Raw genomic sequence first — 19700 nt, forward strand, 5'->3', positions numbered from 1 at the left:
TGTTTAGTAGGAGTCATACTGTGCACGTGGAGTGTGCGTTTAGTAGGAGTCATACTGTGCACGTAGAGTGTGCGTTTAGTAGGAGTCATACTGTGCACGTGGAGTGTGCGTTTAGTAGGAGTCATACTGTGCACGTGGAGTGTGCGTTTAGTAGGAGTCATACTGTGCACGTGGAGTGTGCGTTTAGTAGGAGTCATACTGTGCACGTGGAGTGTGTTTAGTAGGAGTCATACTGTGCACGTGGCGTGTGTGTTTAGTAGGAGTCATACTGTGCATGTGGCGTGTGTGTTTAGTAGAAGTCATACTGTGCACGTGGAGTGTGTGTTTAGTAGAAGTCATACTGTGCACGTGGAGTGTGCATTTAGTAGGAGTCATACTGTGCACGTGGAGTGTTTGTTTGGTAGGAGTCATACTGTGCACGTGGAGTGTGTGTTTAGTAGGAGTCATACTGTGCACGTGGAGTGTTTGTTTAGTAGGAGTCATACTGTGCACGTGGAGTGTGCGTTTGGTAGGAGTCATACTGTGCACGTGGAGTGTGTGTTTAGTAGTCATACTGTGCACGTGGAGTGTGCGTTTAGTAGGAGTCATACTGTGCACGTGGAGTGTGCGTTTAGTAGGAGTCATACTGTGCACGTGGAGTGTGTGTTTAGTAGGAGTCATACTGTGCACGTGGAGGGTGTGTTTAGTAGGAGTCATACTGTGCACGTGGAGTGTGCGTTTAGTAGGAGTCATACTGTGCACGTGGAGTGTGCGTTTAGTAGGAGTCATACTGTGCACGTGGAGTGTGTGTTTAGTAGGAGTCATACTGTGCACGTGGAGTGTGCGTTTAGTAGGAGTCATACTGTGCACGTGGAGTGTGCGTTTAGTAGGAGTCATACTGTGCACGTGGCGTGTGTGTTTAGTAGTCATACTGTGCACGTGGAGTGTGTGTTTAGTAGGAGTCATACTGTGCACGTGGTGTAAAGGCTGTCGTAGTCGTTCTCCTCCTCAGACGAGGAGGAGCATGGATCGGACCAAGATGCGGAGTAGTAGGTATTCATGTTTTAATGGCAAACCAACAAACACTACAAATTAACAAAACAACAAACGTGACTAACCTGCAACAGTCCTGTGTGGCCCAAACGCTGACACAGGAGCAAACACCCACAAAACACCAGTGAAACCCTGGCTGCCTTAGTATGACTCTCAATCAGAGACAAACGATACACACCTGTCTCTGATTGAGAATCATACCAGGCCGAACACAAAAACCCAACATAGAAATAGAAAACATAGACTGCCCACCCAAAACTCACGCCCTGACCAATAAACACATACAAAACAAGAGAAAAAAGGTCAGGAACGTGACACGTGGAGTGTGTGTTTAGTAGGAGTCATACTGTGCACGTGGAGTGTGTGTTTAGTAGGAGTCATACTGTGCACGTGGAGTGTGTGTTTAGTAGGAGTCATACTGTGCACGTGGAGTGTGTTTAGTAGGAGTCATACTGTGCACGTGGAGTGTTTGTTTGGTAGGAGTCATACTGTGCACGTGGAGTGTGCGTTTAGTAGGAGTCATACTGTGCACGTGGAGTGTGTGTTTAGTAGGAGTCATACTGTGCACGTAGAGTGTGTTTAGTAGGAGTCATACTGTGCACGTGGAGTGTGTTTAGTAGGAGTCATACTGTGCACGTGGAGTGTGTTTAGTAGGAGTCATACTGTGCACGTGGAGTGTGTTTAGTAGAAGTCATACTGTGCACGTGGAGTGTGTGTTTAGTAGGAGTCATACTGTGCACGTGGAGTGTGTTTAGTAGGAGTCATACTGTGCACGTAGAGTGTGTTTAGTAGGAGTCATACTGTGCACGTGGAGTGTGCGTTTAGTAGGAGTCATACTGTGCACGTGGAGTGTGCGTTTAGTAGGAGTCATACTGTGCACGTAGAGTGTGTTTAGTAGGAGTCATACTGTGCACGTGGAGTGTGCGTTTAGTAGGAGTCATACTGTGCACGTGGAGTGTGTGTTTAGTAGGAGTCATACTGTGCACGTGGAGTGTGTGTTTAGTAGGAGTCATACTGTGCACGTGGAGTGTGTGTTTAGTAGGAGTCATACTGTGCACGTGGAGTGTGCGTTTAGTAGGAGTCATACTGTGCACGTGGAGTGTGCGTTTAGTAGGAGTCATACTGTGCACGTGGAGTGTGTTTAGTAGGAGTCATACTGTGCACGTGGAGTGTGCGTTTAGTAGGAGTCATACTGTGCACGTGGAGTGTGTGTTTAGTAGGAGTCATACTGTGCACGTGGAGTGTGCGTTTAGTAGGAGTCATACTGTGCACGTGGAGTGTGTGTTTAGTAGGAGTCATACTGTGCACGTAGAGTGTGTTTAGTAGGAGTCATACTGTGCACGTGGAGTGTGCGTTTAGTAGGAGTCATACTGTGCACGTGGAGTGTGTGTTTAGTAGGAGTCATACTGTGCACGTGGAGTGTGCGTTTAGTAGGAGTCATACTGTGCACGTGGAGTGTGTGTTTAGTAGGAGTCATACTGTGCATGTGGCGTGTGTGTTTAGTAGAAGTCATACTGTGCACGTGGAGTGTGCGTTTGGTAGGAGTCATACTGTGCACGTGGAGGGTGTGTTTAGTAGGAGTCATACTGTGCACGTGGAGTGTGCGTTTAGTAGGAGTCATACTGTGCACGTGGAGTGTTTGTTTGGTAGGAGTCATACTGTGCACGTGGAGGGTGTGTTTAGTAGGAGTCATACTGTGCACGTGGAGGGTGTGTTTAGTAGGAGTCATACTGTGCACGTGGAGTGTGCGTTTAGTAGGAGTCATACTGTGCACGTGGAGTGTGCGTTTAGTAGGAGTCATACTGTGCACGTGGAGTGTGCGTTTAGTAGGAGTCATACTGTGCACGTGGAGGGTGTGTTTAGTAGGAGTCATACTGTGCACGTGGAGTGTGCGTTTAGTAGGAGTCATACTGTGCACGTGGAGTGTGCGTTTAGTAGGAGTCATACTGTGCACGTGGAGTGTGTGTTTAGTAGGAGTCATACTGTGCACGTGGAGTGTGTGTTTAGTAGGAGTCATACTGTGCACGTGGAGTGTGTGTTTAGTAGGAGTCATACTGTGCACGTGGAGTGTTTGTTTAGTAGGAGTCATACTGTGCACGTAGAGTGTGTTTAGTAGGAGTCATACTGTGCACGTGGAGTGTTTGTTTAGTAGGAGTTATACTGTGCACGTAGAGTGTGTTTAGTAGGAGTCATACTGTGCACGTGGAGTGTTTGTTTAGTAGGAGTCATACTGTGCACGTAGAGTGTGTTTAGTAGGAGTCATACTGTGCACGTGGAGTGTGCGTTTAGTAGGAGTCATACTGTGCACGTGGAGTGTGCGTTTAGTAGGAGTCATACTGTGCACGTAGAGTGTGTTTAGTAGGAGTCATACTGTGCACGTGGAGTGTGTGTTTAGTAGGAGTCATACTGTGCACGTGGAGTGTGTGTTTAGTAGGAGTCATACTGTGCACGTGGAGTGTGTGTTTAGTAGGAGTCATACTATGCACGTGGAGTGTGTGTTTAGTAGGAGTCATACTGTGCACGTGGAGTGTGTGTTTAGTAGGAGTCATACTATGCACGTGGAGTGTGTGTTTAGTAGGAGTCATACTGTGCACGTAGAGTGTGTTTAGTAGGAGTCATACTGTGCACGTGGAGTGTGTTTAGTAGGAGTCATACTGTGCACGTGGAGTGTGTTTAGTAGGAGTCATACTGTGCACGTGGAGTGTGTTTAGTAGAAGTCATACTGTGCACGTGGAGTGTGTGTTTAGTACGAGTCATACTGTGCACGTGGAGTGTGTTTAGTAGGAGTCATACTGTGCACGTAGAGTGTGTTTAGTAGGAGTCATACTGTGCACGTGGAGTGTGTGTTTAGTAGGAGTCATACTGTGCACGTGGAGTGTGCGTTTAGTAGGAGTCATACTGTGCACGTAGAGTGTGCGTTTAGTAGGAGTCATACTGTGCACGTGGAGTGTGCGTTTAGTAGGAGTCATACTGTGCACGTGGAGTGTGCGTTTAGTAGGAGTCATACTGTGCACGTGGAGTGTGCGTTTAGTAGGAGTCATACTGTGCACGTGGAGTGTGTTTAGTAGGAGTCATACTGTGCACGTGGCGTGTGTGTTTAGTAGGAGTCATACTGTGCATGTGGCGTGTGTGTTTAGTAGAAGTCATACTGTGCACGTGGAGTGTGTGTTTAGTAGAAGTCATACTGTGCACGTGGAGTGTGCATTTAGTAGGAGTCATACTGTGCACGTGGAGTGTTTGTTTGGTAGGAGTCATACTGTGCACGTGGAGTGTGTGTTTAGTAGGAGTCATACTGTGCACGTGGAGTGTTTGTTTAGTAGGAGTCATACTGTGCACGTGGAGTGTGCGTTTGGTAGGAGTCATACTGTGCACGTGGAGTGTGTGTTTAGTAGTCATACTGTGCACGTGGAGTGTGCGTTTAGTAGGAGTCATACTGTGCACGTGGAGTGTGTGTTTAGTAGGAGTCATACTGTGCACGTGGAGTGTGTGTTTAGTAGGAGTCATACTGTGCACGTGGAGGGTGTGTTTAGTAGGAGTCATACTGTGCACGTGGAGTGTGCGTTTAGTAGGAGTCATACTGTGCACGTGGAGTGTGCGTTTAGTAGGAGTCATACTGTGCACGTGGAGTGTGTGTTTAGTAGGAGTCATACTGTGCACGTGGAGTGTGCGTTTAGTAGGAGTCATACTGTGCACGTGGAGTGTGCGTTTAGTAGGAGTCATACTGTGCACGTGGCGTGTGTGTTTAGTAGTCATACTGTGCACGTGGAGTGTGTGTTTAGTAGGAGTCATACTGTGCACGTGGTGTAAAGGCTGTCGTAGTCGTTCTCCTCCTCAGACGAGGAGGAGCATGGATCGGACCAAGATGCGGAGTAGTAGGTATTCATGTTTTAATGGCAAACCAACAAACACTACAAATTAACAAAACAACAAACGTGACTAACCTGCAACAGTCCTGTGTGGCCCAAACGCTGACACAGGAGCAAACACCCACAAAACACCAGTGAAACCCTGGCTGCCTTAGTATGACTCTCAATCAGAGACAAACGATACACACCTGTCTCTGATTGAGAATCATACCAGGCCGAACACAAAAACCCAACATAGAAATAGAAAACATAGACTGCCCACCCAAAACTCACGCCCTGACCAATAAACACATACAAAACAAGAGAAAAAAGGTCAGGAACGTGACACGTGGAGTGTGTGTTTAGTAGGAGTCATACTGTGCACGTGGAGTGTGTGTTTAGTAGGAGTCATACTGTGCACGTGGAGTGTGTGTTTAGTAGGAGTCATACTGTGCACGTGGAGTGTGTTTAGTAGGAGTCATACTGTGCACGTGGAGTGTTTGTTTGGTAGGAGTCATACTGTGCACGTGGAGTGTGCGTTTAGTAGGAGTCATACTGTGCACGTGGAGTGTGTGTTTAGTAGGAGTCATACTGTGCACGTAGAGTGTGTTTAGTAGGAGTCATACTGTGCACGTGGAGTGTGTTTAGTAGGAGTCATACTGTGCACGTGGAGTGTGTTTAGTAGGAGTCATACTGTGCACGTGGAGTGTGTTTAGTAGAAGTCATACTGTGCACGTGGAGTGTGTGTTTAGTAGGAGTCATACTGTGCACGTGGAGTGTGTTTAGTAGGAGTCATACTGTGCACGTAGAGTGTGTTTAGTAGGAGTCATACTGTGCACGTGGAGTGTGCGTTTAGTAGGAGTCATACTGTGCACGTGGAGTGTGCGTTTAGTAGGAGTCATACTGTGCACGTAGAGTGTGTTTAGTAGGAGTCATACTGTGCACGTGGAGTGTGCGTTTAGTAGGAGTCATACTGTGCACGTGGAGTGTGTGTTTAGTAGGAGTCATACTGTGCACGTGGAGTGTGTGTTTAGTAGGAGTCATACTGTGCACGTGGAGTGTGTGTTTAGTAGGAGTCATACTGTGCACGTGGAGTGTGCGTTTAGTAGGAGTCATACTGTGCACGTGGAGTGTGCGTTTAGTAGGAGTCATACTGTGCACGTGGAGTGTGTTTAGTAGGAGTCATACTGTGCACGTGGAGTGTGCGTTTAGTAGGAGTCATACTGTGCACGTGGAGTGTGTGTTTAGTAGGAGTCATACTGTGCACGTGGAGTGTGCGTTTAGTAGGAGTCATACTGTGCACGTGGAGTGTGTGTTTAGTAGGAGTCATACTGTGCACGTAGAGTGTGTTTAGTAGGAGTCATACTGTGCACGTGGAGTGTGCGTTTAGTAGGAGTCATACTGTGCACGTGGAGTGTGTGTTTAGTAGGAGTCATACTGTGCACGTGGAGTGTGCGTTTAGTAGGAGTCATACTGTGCACGTGGAGTGTGTGTTTAGTAGGAGTCATACTGTGCATGTGGCGTGTGTGTTTAGTAGAAGTCATACTGTGCACGTGGAGTGTGCGTTTGGTAGGAGTCATACTGTGCACGTGGAGGGTGTGTTTAGTAGGAGTCATACTGTGCACGTGGAGTGTGCGTTTAGTAGGAGTCATACTGTGCACGTGGAGTGTTTGTTTGGTAGGAGTCATACTGTGCACGTGGAGGGTGTGTTTAGTAGGAGTCATACTGTGCACGTGGAGTGTGTGTTTAGTAGGAGTCATACTGTGCACGTGGAGTGTGCGTTTAGTAGGAGTCATACTGTGCACGTGGAGTGTGCGTTTAGTAGGAGTCATACTGTGCACGTGGAGTGTGTGTTTAGTAGGAGTCATACTGTGCACGTGGAGTGTGTGTTTAGTAGGAGTCATACTGTGCACGTGGAGTGTGCGTTTAGTAGGAGTCATACTGTGCACGTGGAGTGTGTGTTTAGTAGGAGTCATACTGTGCACGTGGAGTGTGTGTTTAGTAGGAGTCATACTGTGCACGTGGAGTGTGCGTTTAGCCCCAGTGAGCCCACGCACCATGGACTTGCTCCACCAGCCAACCAAAACAAGGCTGTGTATTGTTGTTCCTGTGACTCCTTCCCCAACCCTGCTAGCTTCTCTGTTCCACGCGGGCGCACCTATTGCCTTTTGTTTTGAATGGAAAGCTTAGGATTCCGCCAGAGGCAACCTTATGAAATCATTGTGAAGTACAGTAAGTTTAAACTGCCTGTCTATTGGTTGCAAAATTGCTGAAAAATAGAAAGAACTGGCAGTTTCAGAAATTGTTGAAGCCTAACTCCAGACTGCCCCCTGCAGGCCAGCAAAAACAGGTGGATCCAGAGCTCTTCCGCGTGTTCTACACCTTCTGGAAGGAGACGGAGGCCGAGGCTCAGGAAGTGGCCCTGCCGGCCTCAGTCCTGGAGCACCTGGAGGCTAACGAGTGTGTCTTCAAGCTGTCCTCTTCGGTCAAGACCAGCCACGGCGTGGGCAAGATCGCCATGACACAGAGACGGCTGTTCCTGCTGACCGTAGGACGACCCGGGTACGTGGAGGTCACCAAGTTCAGAGACATTGAGGTGAGTTACGACCTTCCGCATCTACGTTCCTACTAGACTTTCTGTGATATACCATATATCATTCATGATACTAGACTTTCTGTGATATACCATATATCATTCATGATACTAGACTTTCTGTGATATATCATTCATGATACTAGACTTTCTGTGATATACCATATATCATTCATGATACTAGACTTTCTGTGATATACCATATATCATTCATGATACTACACTTTCTGTGATATACCATATATCATTCATGATACTACACTTTCTGTGATATACCATATATCATTCATGATACTAAACTTTCTGTGATATACCATATATCATTCATGATACTACACTTTCTGTGAAATACCATATATCATTCATGATACTACACTTTCTGTGATATACCATATATCATTCATGATACTAGACTTTCTGTGATATACCATATATCATTCATGATACTAGACTTTCTGTGATATACCATATATCATTCATGATACTAGACTTTCTGTGATATACCATATATCATTCATGATACTAGACTTTCTGTGATATACCATATATCATTCATGATACTACACTTTCTGTGATATACCATATATCATTCATGATACTACACTTTCTGTGATATACCATATATCATTCATGATACTACACTTTCTGTGATATACCATATATCATTCATGATACTAGACTTTCTGTGATATACCATATATCATTCATTATACTACACTTTCTGTGATATACCATATATCATTCATTATACTACACTTTCTGTGATATACCATATATCATTCATGATGCTACACTTTCTGTGATATACCATATATCATTCATGATGCTACACTTTCTGTGATATACCATATATCATTCATGATACTAGACTTTCTGTGATATACCATATATCATTCATGATACTACACTTTCTGTGATATACCATATATCATTCATGATACTAGACTTGCTGTGATATACCATATATCATTCATGATACTAGACTTTCTGTGATATACCATATTTCATTCATGATACTAGACTTTCTGTGATATACCATATATCATTCATGATACTAGACTTTTTTGATAGAGATTACAATGTGAATACATTAAGCTATAAAATAGACAAAGTAATGTTTGATGTGCTTATAGATGGGTAATCTATGCTTTATTATAGAGCTAATGTAAATGACGGGATCATGTACCGTTATAATAACTATTAATGTTATGCTTGCTCATAGCTAGTGTTACAATGCACTGTGGGTGCATCATGAGACACTATAGATACACTCACACAGCATTATGTGCCATTATACAAAGTGTTACCAAGTATTCTATTAGAAATATGAATAAGTCAAAGTTGGTGTTAGGTGAACAAAATAAGCCTGGTCCCAGATCAGTGGTCTTTACAACCGTAGCAGTTGGCTTTACAGCACAAACTGACCTGGGAACTGCCTAGTGGTTGTGTAAGTTGTTAAGATGCAGGGCTCCCTTGAAAAGGAGACCTTGGTCTCAATGGGACTCCCTGCTAAAATAAAAGGTAGTGAATAAGCGGTTGGCTGTTGTACCTCAGGAGGTGAAGATCTCCTCGGCTCCCTTCCTGCTGCTGAGGATCCCCTCTCTGAAGATCAAGACCACCCTGAGGAAGGAGACGTTTGAGGTCAACCTGAAGTCAGAGGTTGACCTCTGGCACCTCATGGTTAAGGAGATGTGGGCCGGACGAAAGATGGCCGACGACCACAAGGTAGGATGTCAAAATGTGACTTTCAACTTTCTGTTAATCCCTGTCTCTGGGTGTGTCCAATAATATCATATTTTTCCCACAAATCTAAGCATTGGATTGGTGGAGACATGGGCTAGTGGGAGTTTCTACAATTTTTATTCTACCAGTCATTTCCTTTCAAATGAGTGAATAGAAGTGAACAAATGAACACTTTGGGAGGAAGGATAGATAATTGGGACAAGCCCCTCTCTCTCTCTCTCTCTCTCTCTCTCTCTCTCTCTCTCTCTCTCTCTCAAGTCAATGTGCTTTATTGGCATTACGTAGCAATGTACATATTGCCAAAGCTTACTTTGGAGATTTACAATATGAAAATAATAAAAATCAAGTGTCAACGGGACAACAGTAACAACAATAACCAAGGGTCAAAATAACCATACATTGAACAATAACAATAAACATACAGTAGAGTACACATGTGCAGGTTGATTGGTCTGTCAGACACTGTCCCTCAACTTATGGCAGGCAGCAATGTAGCGTGCTGCCAACCACCAGCTCTCTGCGTCCTCTTCCAAAAGGACGTGTAACCTACTCTCATCAGAGAGGTCTTTCAAACCTTGAATAAGGGTGTCAAATTTGGGGAAATTACACTCTCTAATTGTTTTATATTTTTGACATTTTGTCAGGAAATGCAGCTCTGTCTCATGTTCTGCTGTGGTGCAGTGGTTGCACAGCCTTTCCTCTACAGGGAGCCAGGTTTTCCTGTGTCTACCCTTCTCAATGGCAAGGCTGTGCTCACTGCGCCTGTACTTTGTCAAGGTGTTTCTAAGGTTTTGATCAGTAACCATGGTCAAATATTTAGCCACGGTGTACTGTCGATTTAGGGCCAGATTGCACTGCATTTTGCTTTGTGTTTGTGCTTGTGTTTCCCAATAAGCAATGTAGTTTTGTTTTGACTGTGTTGTAATTTGGTTTATTCTGATTGATTGGATGTTCTGGTCCTGAGGCTTCAGTGTGTTAGTAGAACAGGTTTTGTGAACTCAGCCCCAGGACCAGCTGGATGAGGGGACTCTTTTCTTTGCTCAGCTCTTGGCATTGCAGGGCTTGGTAATGATATGAGACGGGGTCACTGTACTTTAGATGTTTCCAAAACTTAATTGCTCTTTTTTGAGTTTTTATTATTAGTGGATATTGGCCTAATGTTTTTCTTGTCGAAATTGCCCTGGCCTTTTGGCGGGGATGGCGAACCACATTGGGACGCCGTCCTTGTCACTTCAGCACGTCTTTAGGTGTGTTACTGAAGCTACTGTCACTGTGGAGGAGTTTCTGGTCGACCGTAGGAGAGAAGGTAGAATATGAGAATTTTGCTTATGCGTCACAGATGAATAATGAGGTGTTGGTTTTTCTTAAAGAAGAGCTTCTTGTAGATCAGATGGTTGAGCATGGCATACTTCTTAAAGGTATGTTTATTCAAGTTACGCCGCTTTTTTCTCCGTCAACAAGGGTAACGATTTAAATTGTTCTGCCGTTTATTCGCAATGAGCTGTTGGAGCGCCACTTATTGGGGTTTGGGAAGCTTGCAAGTTCAATTAAGATTGTCCCATTGGGTTGCAAACACCCGGTGTTGAAACAGATTATGTCGCTTCGGCGACAGGTGTTTGCTCCAAAAACAGACTTTGGCGGTATCGTTTAAAGTCAAGTATGACAACAGATTGTATATGACTTATTTGTGGTAGAAGGGAGTCAGGGGTCTGTGGCCTCAGTTGAGGAGGATCAGGAGAAGGATATGGATATCTCTCTTGATATGATAGCAGCTGATGAAGACTCAATTTACAATCTAGAGGAGGTAAATGGGTTCCTGGATCAGACTTTTGGGAAATCTGTCAAATTGGCAGATTTCTTTTTATGTTGATACATTTGTGAGGTCAGCTGTGATGTTACAGAAGACGGTGGGGTTAGACCAGTTGAGTGTGAAGAAGCGGTTTCACTTGAGAAAATGCGTTACTGCTGTCACAGCAGCAAAGGGTGGTGGGAAACGTGGTTCAGAGAAAATGAAAACAGTGATGAGGATCATGCCTCAGGGTGGTTTTTCTCTCTTTGTCTGGTTTCTCTGTGGTTTCTTCTGCTTTTCTTTCTCTTTTCTATAAGGAGGCAGAAAGGTTCTACTAGGTTCTCTCAATATTACTGGCTGAAGGGACAGGAATAAGAGGGCTTGGGTATTAGAAGTAATAAAACAGAAAAGGCTTGATGTAGTTTTTCTACAGGAGACACATAGTGATGAGGCTAATGAGGTTGACTTCTACAGGAGACACATAATGATGAGGGTAATGAGGTTGACTTCTACAGGAGACACATAATGATGAGGCTAATGAGGTTGACTTCTACAGGAGACACATAATGATGAGGGTAATGAGGTTGACTTCTACAGGAAATACATAGTGATGAGGCTAATGAGGTGGACTTCTACAGGAGATACATAGTGATGAGGCTAATGAGGTTGACTTCTACAGGAGATACATAGTGATGAGGCTAATGAGCTTGACTTCTACAGGAGACACATAGTGATGAGGCTAATGAGGTTGACTTCTACAGGAGACACATAGTGATGAGGCTAATGAGCTTGACTTCTACAGGAGATACATAGTGATGAGGCTAATGAGCTTGACTTCTACAGGAGACACATAGTGATGAGGCTAATGAGCTTGACTTCTACAGGAGATACATAGTGATGAGGCTAATGAGCTTGACTTCTACAGGAGACACATAGTGATGAGGCTAATGAGCTTGACTTCTACAGGAGATACATAGTGATGAGGCTAATGAGGTGGACTTCTACAGGAGATACATAGTGATGAGGCTAATGAGGTGGACTTCTACAGGAGATACATAGTGATGAGGCTAATGAGGTGGACTTCTACAGGAGACACATAGTGATGAGGCTAATGAGGTTGACTTTTACAGGAGATACATAGTGATGAGGCTAATGAGGTTGACTTCTACAGGAGATACATAGTGATGAGGCTAATGAGGTTGACTTCTACAGGAGATACATAGTGATGAGGCTAATGAGGTTGACTTCTACAGGAGACACATAGTGATGAGGCTAATGAGGTTGACTTCTACAGGAGATACTTAGTGATGAGGCTAATGAGGTTGACTTCTACAGGAGATACATAGTGATGAGGCTAATGAGGTTGACTTCTACAGGAGACACATAGTGATGAGGCTAATGAGGTTGACTTCTACAGGAGATACATAGTGATGAGGCTAATGAGGTTGACTTCTACAGGAGATACATAGTGATGAGGCTAATGAGGTTGACTTCTACAGGAGACACATAGTGATGAGGCTAATGAGGTTGACTTCTACAGGAGATACATAGTGATGAGGCTAATGAGCTTGACTTCTACAGGAGATACATAGTGATGAGGCTAATGAGCTTGACTTCTACAGGAGACACATAGTGATGAGGCTAATGAGCTTGACTTCTACAGGAGATACATAGTGATGAGGCTAATGAGCTTGACTTCTACAGGAGACACATAGTGATGAGGCTAATGAGCTTGACTTCTACAGGAGATACATAGTGATGAGGCTAATGAGGTGGACTTCTACAGGAGATACATAGTGATGAGGCTAATGAGGTGGACTTCTACAGGAGATACATAGTGATGAGGCTAATGAGGTGGACTTCTACAGGAGACACATAGTGATGAGGCTAATGAGGTTGACTTTTACAGGAGATACATAGTGATGAGGCTAATGAGGTTGACTTCTACAGGAGATACATAGTGATGAGGCTAATGAGGTTGACTTCTACAGGAGACACATAGTGATGAGGCTAATGATGTGTGGAGAGTAAGGAATGTAAAAGTTAGGCGGTACACATGGTTGAAAGTTAATGAAGGTGATGTCAGTGCAGCAAGGTTAGACAGGTTGTATGTATCTGATCACTACTGTAGTAGGGTTGGAAGGTTAGACAGGTTGTATGTATCTGATCACTACTGTAGTAGGGTTGGAAGGTTAGACAGGTTGTATGTATCTGATCACTACTGTAGTAGGGTTGGAAGGTTAGACAGGTTGTATGTATCTGATCACTACTGTAGTAATGGTTGGAAGGTGTGATATTACTCCTGTGGGTTTCTCTGATCACCATAATGTGTCTGTTGATATTCACTTGTCCACGTAGGTCATCACCTTACTGGTATTTTAATGTAAAATTGTTACATGATGTCATGTTTTGTGAAAGATTTTTTGTTGTTTTTGGGAAAAATGGGTTACAAAAGGGAATTTTGAGTTCTTGAGACAATGTTGGGAGGTTGGGAAGGCCCAAATACGATTGCTTTGTCAACAGTATACTGCTCTGTCTCAAATTGAATTTAAAGAGACTATCAGGGCCCTTGAACACGACATCAAATCTATTGAATTGAAGTTGCTCACTCAGAATGACCCCAGACTAGTCATGAACTTACAGGACAAGAGACATGAACTGAGGTCGTTTTTACATGAAAGAGTGAAGGGTGCCTTGATTAGGTCTCGTTTTGCTACGCTCAATGATATGGAGGCTCCAAGCGTTTTTTTTAAACCACTAGGACAGTGGACATTACAACACAAACAGACGGTCTGCCTTCGTCTCCATGGTGGGAAGGTGACCACGAATGACAGTGAAATGCGCCAACATCCTGTGGATTTCTACTCTGCCCTCTAAAGCGGAGGATTGTGATTCTCTGTGTACTGAACAGTTGTTACATGGATTCGATGACAAATTAACAGGCACCACATTGATTATTTGCAACGCAGGACAAGCTAGTTAAACTAGTAATATCATCAACCATGTGTAGTTAACTAGTGATTATGTTAAGATGGAATGTTTTTTATAAGATAAGTTTAATGCTAGCTAGTAACTTACCTTGGCTCCTTGCTGCACTCGCGTAACAGGTGGTCAGCCTGCCACAGTCTCCCTGTGAGGTGCAATGTAATCGGCCATAATCGGCGTCCAAAAATGCCGATTACCGATTTATGAAAACTTGAAATCGGCCCCAATTAATCGGCTATGCTGATTTTAATCGGTCGACCTCTAATAAATATATAGATTAGTTGAGTTGTTTTAAGGGTTTGTCTCACTATCACTAAGCACGTATAGGGGTGGTGGGATCTTTGAGGTTGTTTCTCTCGAGGGCGTAACCAGGGGGAGGGGCAGGTTGTAATGGCCCCCTTGTGGAGGTGTAGAGTTTGAAAAACTTGGTCGGAGGCATGGGATGAAGATTCCTGCTGCGACAGGTTGTTCGGTGGAAGAATGTAGTTTAGCAGTGGGTAAAAAATCATGAAATCATAACATCAGCCTCGAGGATGAATAGCGCTGTAGTAATATTCTTAGATTCCATTGAAAAGGTGAATATGATAGTTGAGTGGTGTTGTGTTGCGGGAGACAAACGTCGGTATTTCCTCTTATGAATCCGGAGAAGAAAGATCTACTTCCTGTCGTGCCCCCTTTTGTTTGATATGAAGTGTTGGAGCGAGAGTCATCTCGTCATGGACAACTTGTTTCTACAATTTAAAAAGGTTCTTTTTGGATGCAAATCACCTTTGCTGAAACATGTCGTGTCTCATAGGAGACAAGTTCACATGATTTTAAAGAAGGACACTGACGAACTGAATTTAGTGTTCAGTTTCAAGATTGATGGGTTTGATTATGTGTTCTACACTTCTACTGAATCAATGAAATGCTTTGGTTGTGGAAGAGAGGGGTACTTGGTGTGTAATTGTCCAGAGAATGAGCGTGCAGAGCCCGGTAGCAGCTCTAGCGCTGGTGCAGCTAAAACACCACTGAGAAGGGATGAACAGGCTAAGGGTTCAGGAGAAGGGAGAAGATCGGCGGAATTAATTTTTTATTTATTTAACCTTTATTTAACCAGGTAAGCCAGTTGAGAACAAGTTCTCATTTACAACTGCGACCTGGCCAAGATAAAGCAAAGCAGTGCGACAAAAACAACACAGAGTTACACATGGGATTAACAAACGTACAGTCAATAACACAATAGAAATTTGTATACAGTGTGTGCAAATTAAGTAAGGAGGTAAGGCAATAAATAGGCCATAGTGGCGAAGTAATTAAAATTGAGCAATTAACACTGGAGTTATAGATGTGCAGATGAGGATGTGCAAGTAGAAATACTGGTGTGCAAAAGAGCAGACAAAACAAATATGGGGATGAGGTAGGTAGGTAGTTGGTTGGATGGGCTATTTACAGACGGGCTGTGTACAGCTGCAGCGATCGGTAAGCTGCTCTGACTGCCGATGCTTGAAGTTAGTGAGGGAGATATAAGTCTCCAACTTCAGTGATTTTTTTTTTTTTTTGCAATTCGTTCCAGTCATTGGCAGCAGAGAACTGGAAGGAAAGGCGGCCAAAGGAGGTGTCAGCTTTGGGGACGACCAGTGAAATATACCTGCTGGAGCGCGTGCTATGGGTGGGTGTTGCTATGGTGACCAGTGAGCCGAGATAAGGCAGAGCTTTACCTAGAAAAGACTTATAGATGAACTATAGATGTGGTGGGAGAAATAGGAAAGGAGAGCAATGTGGCTACGGGGAAGTTGTAGTAGAGCAGGGAGAAGAGAGCAGTGGGGCAGTAGCTGAGACTGCGATGGGGATGCTGAGGGGATGCTGGAGAATGAAATTGGAGTTCAAGAGGAGAGTGAAACAATGGAAAACGAAGCAGCTGTTTTCAATGTACCGAGGAGTAAGAGGAAGAATTTAAGGGGTGATGAAGGTTCTAATTCTAACAGGACGGTAGAGATTGATAAATCAGTTGAGGATAAACAGGAAGTAGAGATTGATAAATCAGTTGAGGGTAAACAGGAAGTAGAGATTGATAAATCAGTTGAGGATAAACAGGAAGTAGAGATTGATAAATCAGTTGAGGATAAACAGGAAGTAGAGATTGATAAATCAGTTGAGGATAAACAGGAAGTAGAGATTGATAAATCAGTTGAGGATAAACAGGAAGTAGAGATTGATAAATCAGTTGAGGATGAACAGGAAGTAGAGATGTAGTTTTCTTCTGGGGATGATAGTGAGAGTGAGGCCTCTGATGCGTCACAACAAAATTGCCAGAGAATTGGGGAGGTATGGGATTGAAAGGGTACATCCATTTCTGAATTTGACAAAAGGGAAGAAATATATGCAGGATTATAATGGAACTGATTTTTTTCCTGGAAGTGAATTGTTTATTGAATCAGCAAAGTTTCTGATGTCAAAAATAACGGGTGGAGGTTTGACAAGCCCGGAAATTGCTAGACTAAAGAAAATGGTTACGAGAGTGACAAGTGAGGTAAATTCTAATGGAAATGAAAGAGTTCAGTCCCAGTCCTAACTCTGTAAAGAGATGTGTTTTCTGTTTCTTACTCTGTACTTTTTTCCCAGCCATGAGCAGTTTGAAGATTTCTTCTTTAAACGTAAATGGGGCGAGAGACGGGGAAAAAAGAGCCGTAGTGTATGAGTTAATAAAGGGAAAGGGAAGTGACAAGTTTTCTACAAGAAACACACAGTAGTATGGAAAATGAAGTTATGTGGCAACAGGAGTGGGGGGGGGGGGGGCAGTGGTGTGTAGTCATAAAAACTCAAAAAGTGTGGCCATCCTGTTCTCAAACTTTTTTTTCCTTTGTCATATGAGGTTGACGAGGTAGTTAAGGGGAGGTTATTAAAAGTTACAGAGATATGAAAACTTCACTATGTGTTTAATAAATGTATATGCCCTAGTAGTGGCAGTTGAGAGGGTATGTTTTTTAGAGACATTATCAAATACCATTGAGAAATGTAACACTGAAGAGTATTTATTTCTTGCTGGAGATTTTAACTGGACAGTCAGTAATGTAGATCAAAATCACAAAGAACCTCATATAGCCTCAAGGACTTTAAAAACACCTCATTGTAACACATGAACTATGTGATATTTGGCGGAGTCAAAATGGAGGCACGAAACAGTACACATGGTCTAATGTGAGAGAGAACGCCATCTCTCTGACCAGGTTAGATAGGTTTTATTATATCACTGTGTGATGTTTAGAGCCCAGACCCACTGGCTCCAGGTCATCTGTAAGTCTTTGCTTGGTAAAGCTCCGCCTTTTCTCGCGTCACTGGTCACCATAACAACACCCACCCGTAGCACGCGCTCCAGCAGGTATATCTCACTGGTCATCCCCAAAGCCAATTCCTCATTTGGCCGCCTTTCCTTCCAGTTCTCTGCTGCCAACGACTGGAACGAATTTCAAAAATCGCTGAAGTTGGAGAATTATATCTTCCTCACTAACTTTAAGTGTCAGCTGTCAGAGCAGCGCACCGATCGCTGCAGCTGTACACAGCCCATCTGTAAATAGCCCATCCAACTACCTCATCACCATATTGTTTTTATTTACTTTTTCTGCAGCTTTTGCACACCAGTATTTCTACTTGCACATCGTCATCTGCACATCTATCACTCCAGTGTTCATTTGCTAAATTGTAATTACTTCGCTACTATGGCCTATTTATTGCCTTACCTCCTTACTCCATTTGCACACACTGTATATATATTTTTCTATTGTGTTATTGACTGTATGTTTGTATATTCCATGTGTAACTCTGTTGTTGTTTGTCACACTGCTTTGCTTTATCTTGGCCAGGTCGCAGTTGTACATGAGAACATGTTCTCAACTGGCCTACCTGGCTCAACAAAGGTGAAATTCAATAAATTAAAATAAATAGGTTTAAGTGAATATCCTCTGCAAAGGTAAATTGGGAAAAGTTGTGCTTTACAGATTGGGAAATGGTCTGGAGGGATCATGGCTTTGCCAGGGGGGCTGGCATTGTGTAAGGGAGGTTTCAAGTGTCTTGGAGTGTACCAAGGGGATGAGGGGACAATGGAGAAAAATTGGAATTGGGGAAGGGAGGATGAGATGGCGGTGGTTGTTAATAATGTGGTTGGGGGATAAATTTCATTGGGTTCCACAAAGTGTTTTGTATTTGTCAAAAGAGGGGGGTGTGGTTTGGAGAGGGGTGGCAGGTCTTGTATTACAGGTAGGGGAGGGGGATTAGGTTTAAAGAAGGCTTTATTTTTGGTAGATAATAGCCTGATTTCTAGGGATGGAGTACCTCCATTTTACAGAGGCCTTCTTAGGGTTTGGAGTATAATGAAGGTGTCCAGACACACTAAGGCTGAGTCAGTGCATTGGCTGCTGGAGGAACCTCTGGTGTTTGGAGTTTAATGAAGGTGTCCAGACACACTAAGGCTGAGTCAGTGCATTGGCTGCTGGAGGAACCTCTGGTGTTTGGAGTTTAATGAAGGTGTCCAGACACACTAAGGCTGAGTCAGTGCATTGGCTGCTGGAGGAACCTCTGGTGTTTGGGGCAAGACTGGATTGTATAACTGAAGCTGTTCCACATTTCTCCAAGATGCTACTAAAGGGCAAAATCATCACCCTCAGGAAGTTAATGGACATGGCTGAGCCCACATTATGGATGGAGGACGGGGGGGTGAACATTTGGGGGTGAGGTCGGAAAGGATTGTCGGACAAATGCTGGAAAGTTGCAGGAAGGCTCTGTCAGCAGAGGAGTGGATTATGCTCAAGAGTTACTACAAAAAGGCACAAGATGAAGACGCCCCATTTCCCAGACTAAGGATTCCACCCAATATCCCAGAGTCAAACATAAAGGCTTTATTAGTGGATGTGAGAGGGTTGGAAGAGCTGAGTTTGGATGAGGTGAATGGGAAGGAGTTATATAGGGGCTGTGTCAAGGTTTTAAATTAAGATACATTGAAAAATAGAAAAAGACACCTTGGAAGGTGAAACTGGACCTTGATGACAAGGTAAAACCATCATGGAGAGCACTGTACAAGCCACCGTTACTAAAGGGGACTGGTGATATGTAATGGAGCGTGTTGATGACAAGGTGAAGCCAGCATGGAGAGCACTGTACAAGCCACCGTTACTAAAGGGGACTGGTGATATGTAATGGAGCGTGTTGATGACAAGGTAAAGCCAGCATGGAGAGCACTGTACAAGCCACCGTTACTAAAGGGGACTGGTGATATGTAATGGAGGGCCTTGATGACAAGGTAAAGCCAGCATGGAGAGCACGTACAAGCCACCGGTACAAAAGGGTACTGGTGATATGCAATGGAGGGTGTTGCATGGCATCATTGCAGTTAATGCTTTTGTATCTGCCATTAACTCAGATGTTGGAGATGGATGTCCCTTTTGTAACGTAAGAGAAACTATTTTTAACTGTTTTATGGAGTGTGAGAGGATAAAACCTCTCTTTGAAATACTAGAGATTTTCAATAACACTGTTTTTATTTTGGGGATTCAATATAGTAAGCTACAGAAAATAAAATGTCAACTGTTAAATGTTATTTTGGAGCAAGCTAAGATGTCCATTGTTCTGAGTAGGAAACACAAGATAGACACAGGATATGAGCAGGATGTAAGATGTGGTTTTAAAGGATTAGTCAAACTGGATTTTGAATTCTTGTTCTTCTCGGCTGTAAAAGATC

At 43.7% G+C, this 19700-nt stretch overlaps 1 protein-coding gene across 3 annotated transcripts in view; it reads left to right on the forward strand.

Annotated features, from left to right (window-relative positions):
• The window catches only part of LOC129820224 (DENN domain-containing protein 3-like), a 52835-nt gene that overhangs the window by 15213 nt on the left and 17922 nt on the right, over positions 1 to 19700 (forward strand). For all 3 annotated transcript variants that reach the window (XM_055877238.1, XM_055877239.1, XM_055877240.1), the window contains 2 exons: positions 7214 to 7473; positions 9025 to 9195. In XM_055877238.1, the coding sequence (XP_055733213.1) occupies positions 7214 to 7473; positions 9025 to 9195 (431 nt within the window). The remainder of the gene's footprint in view (positions 1 to 7213; positions 7474 to 9024; positions 9196 to 19700) is intronic.

Source organism: Salvelinus fontinalis, chromosome 22, assembly GCF_029448725.1.
Source record: "Salvelinus fontinalis isolate EN_2023a chromosome 22, ASM2944872v1, whole genome shotgun sequence".
Taxonomy (NCBI): domain Eukaryota; kingdom Metazoa; phylum Chordata; class Actinopteri; order Salmoniformes; family Salmonidae; genus Salvelinus; species Salvelinus fontinalis.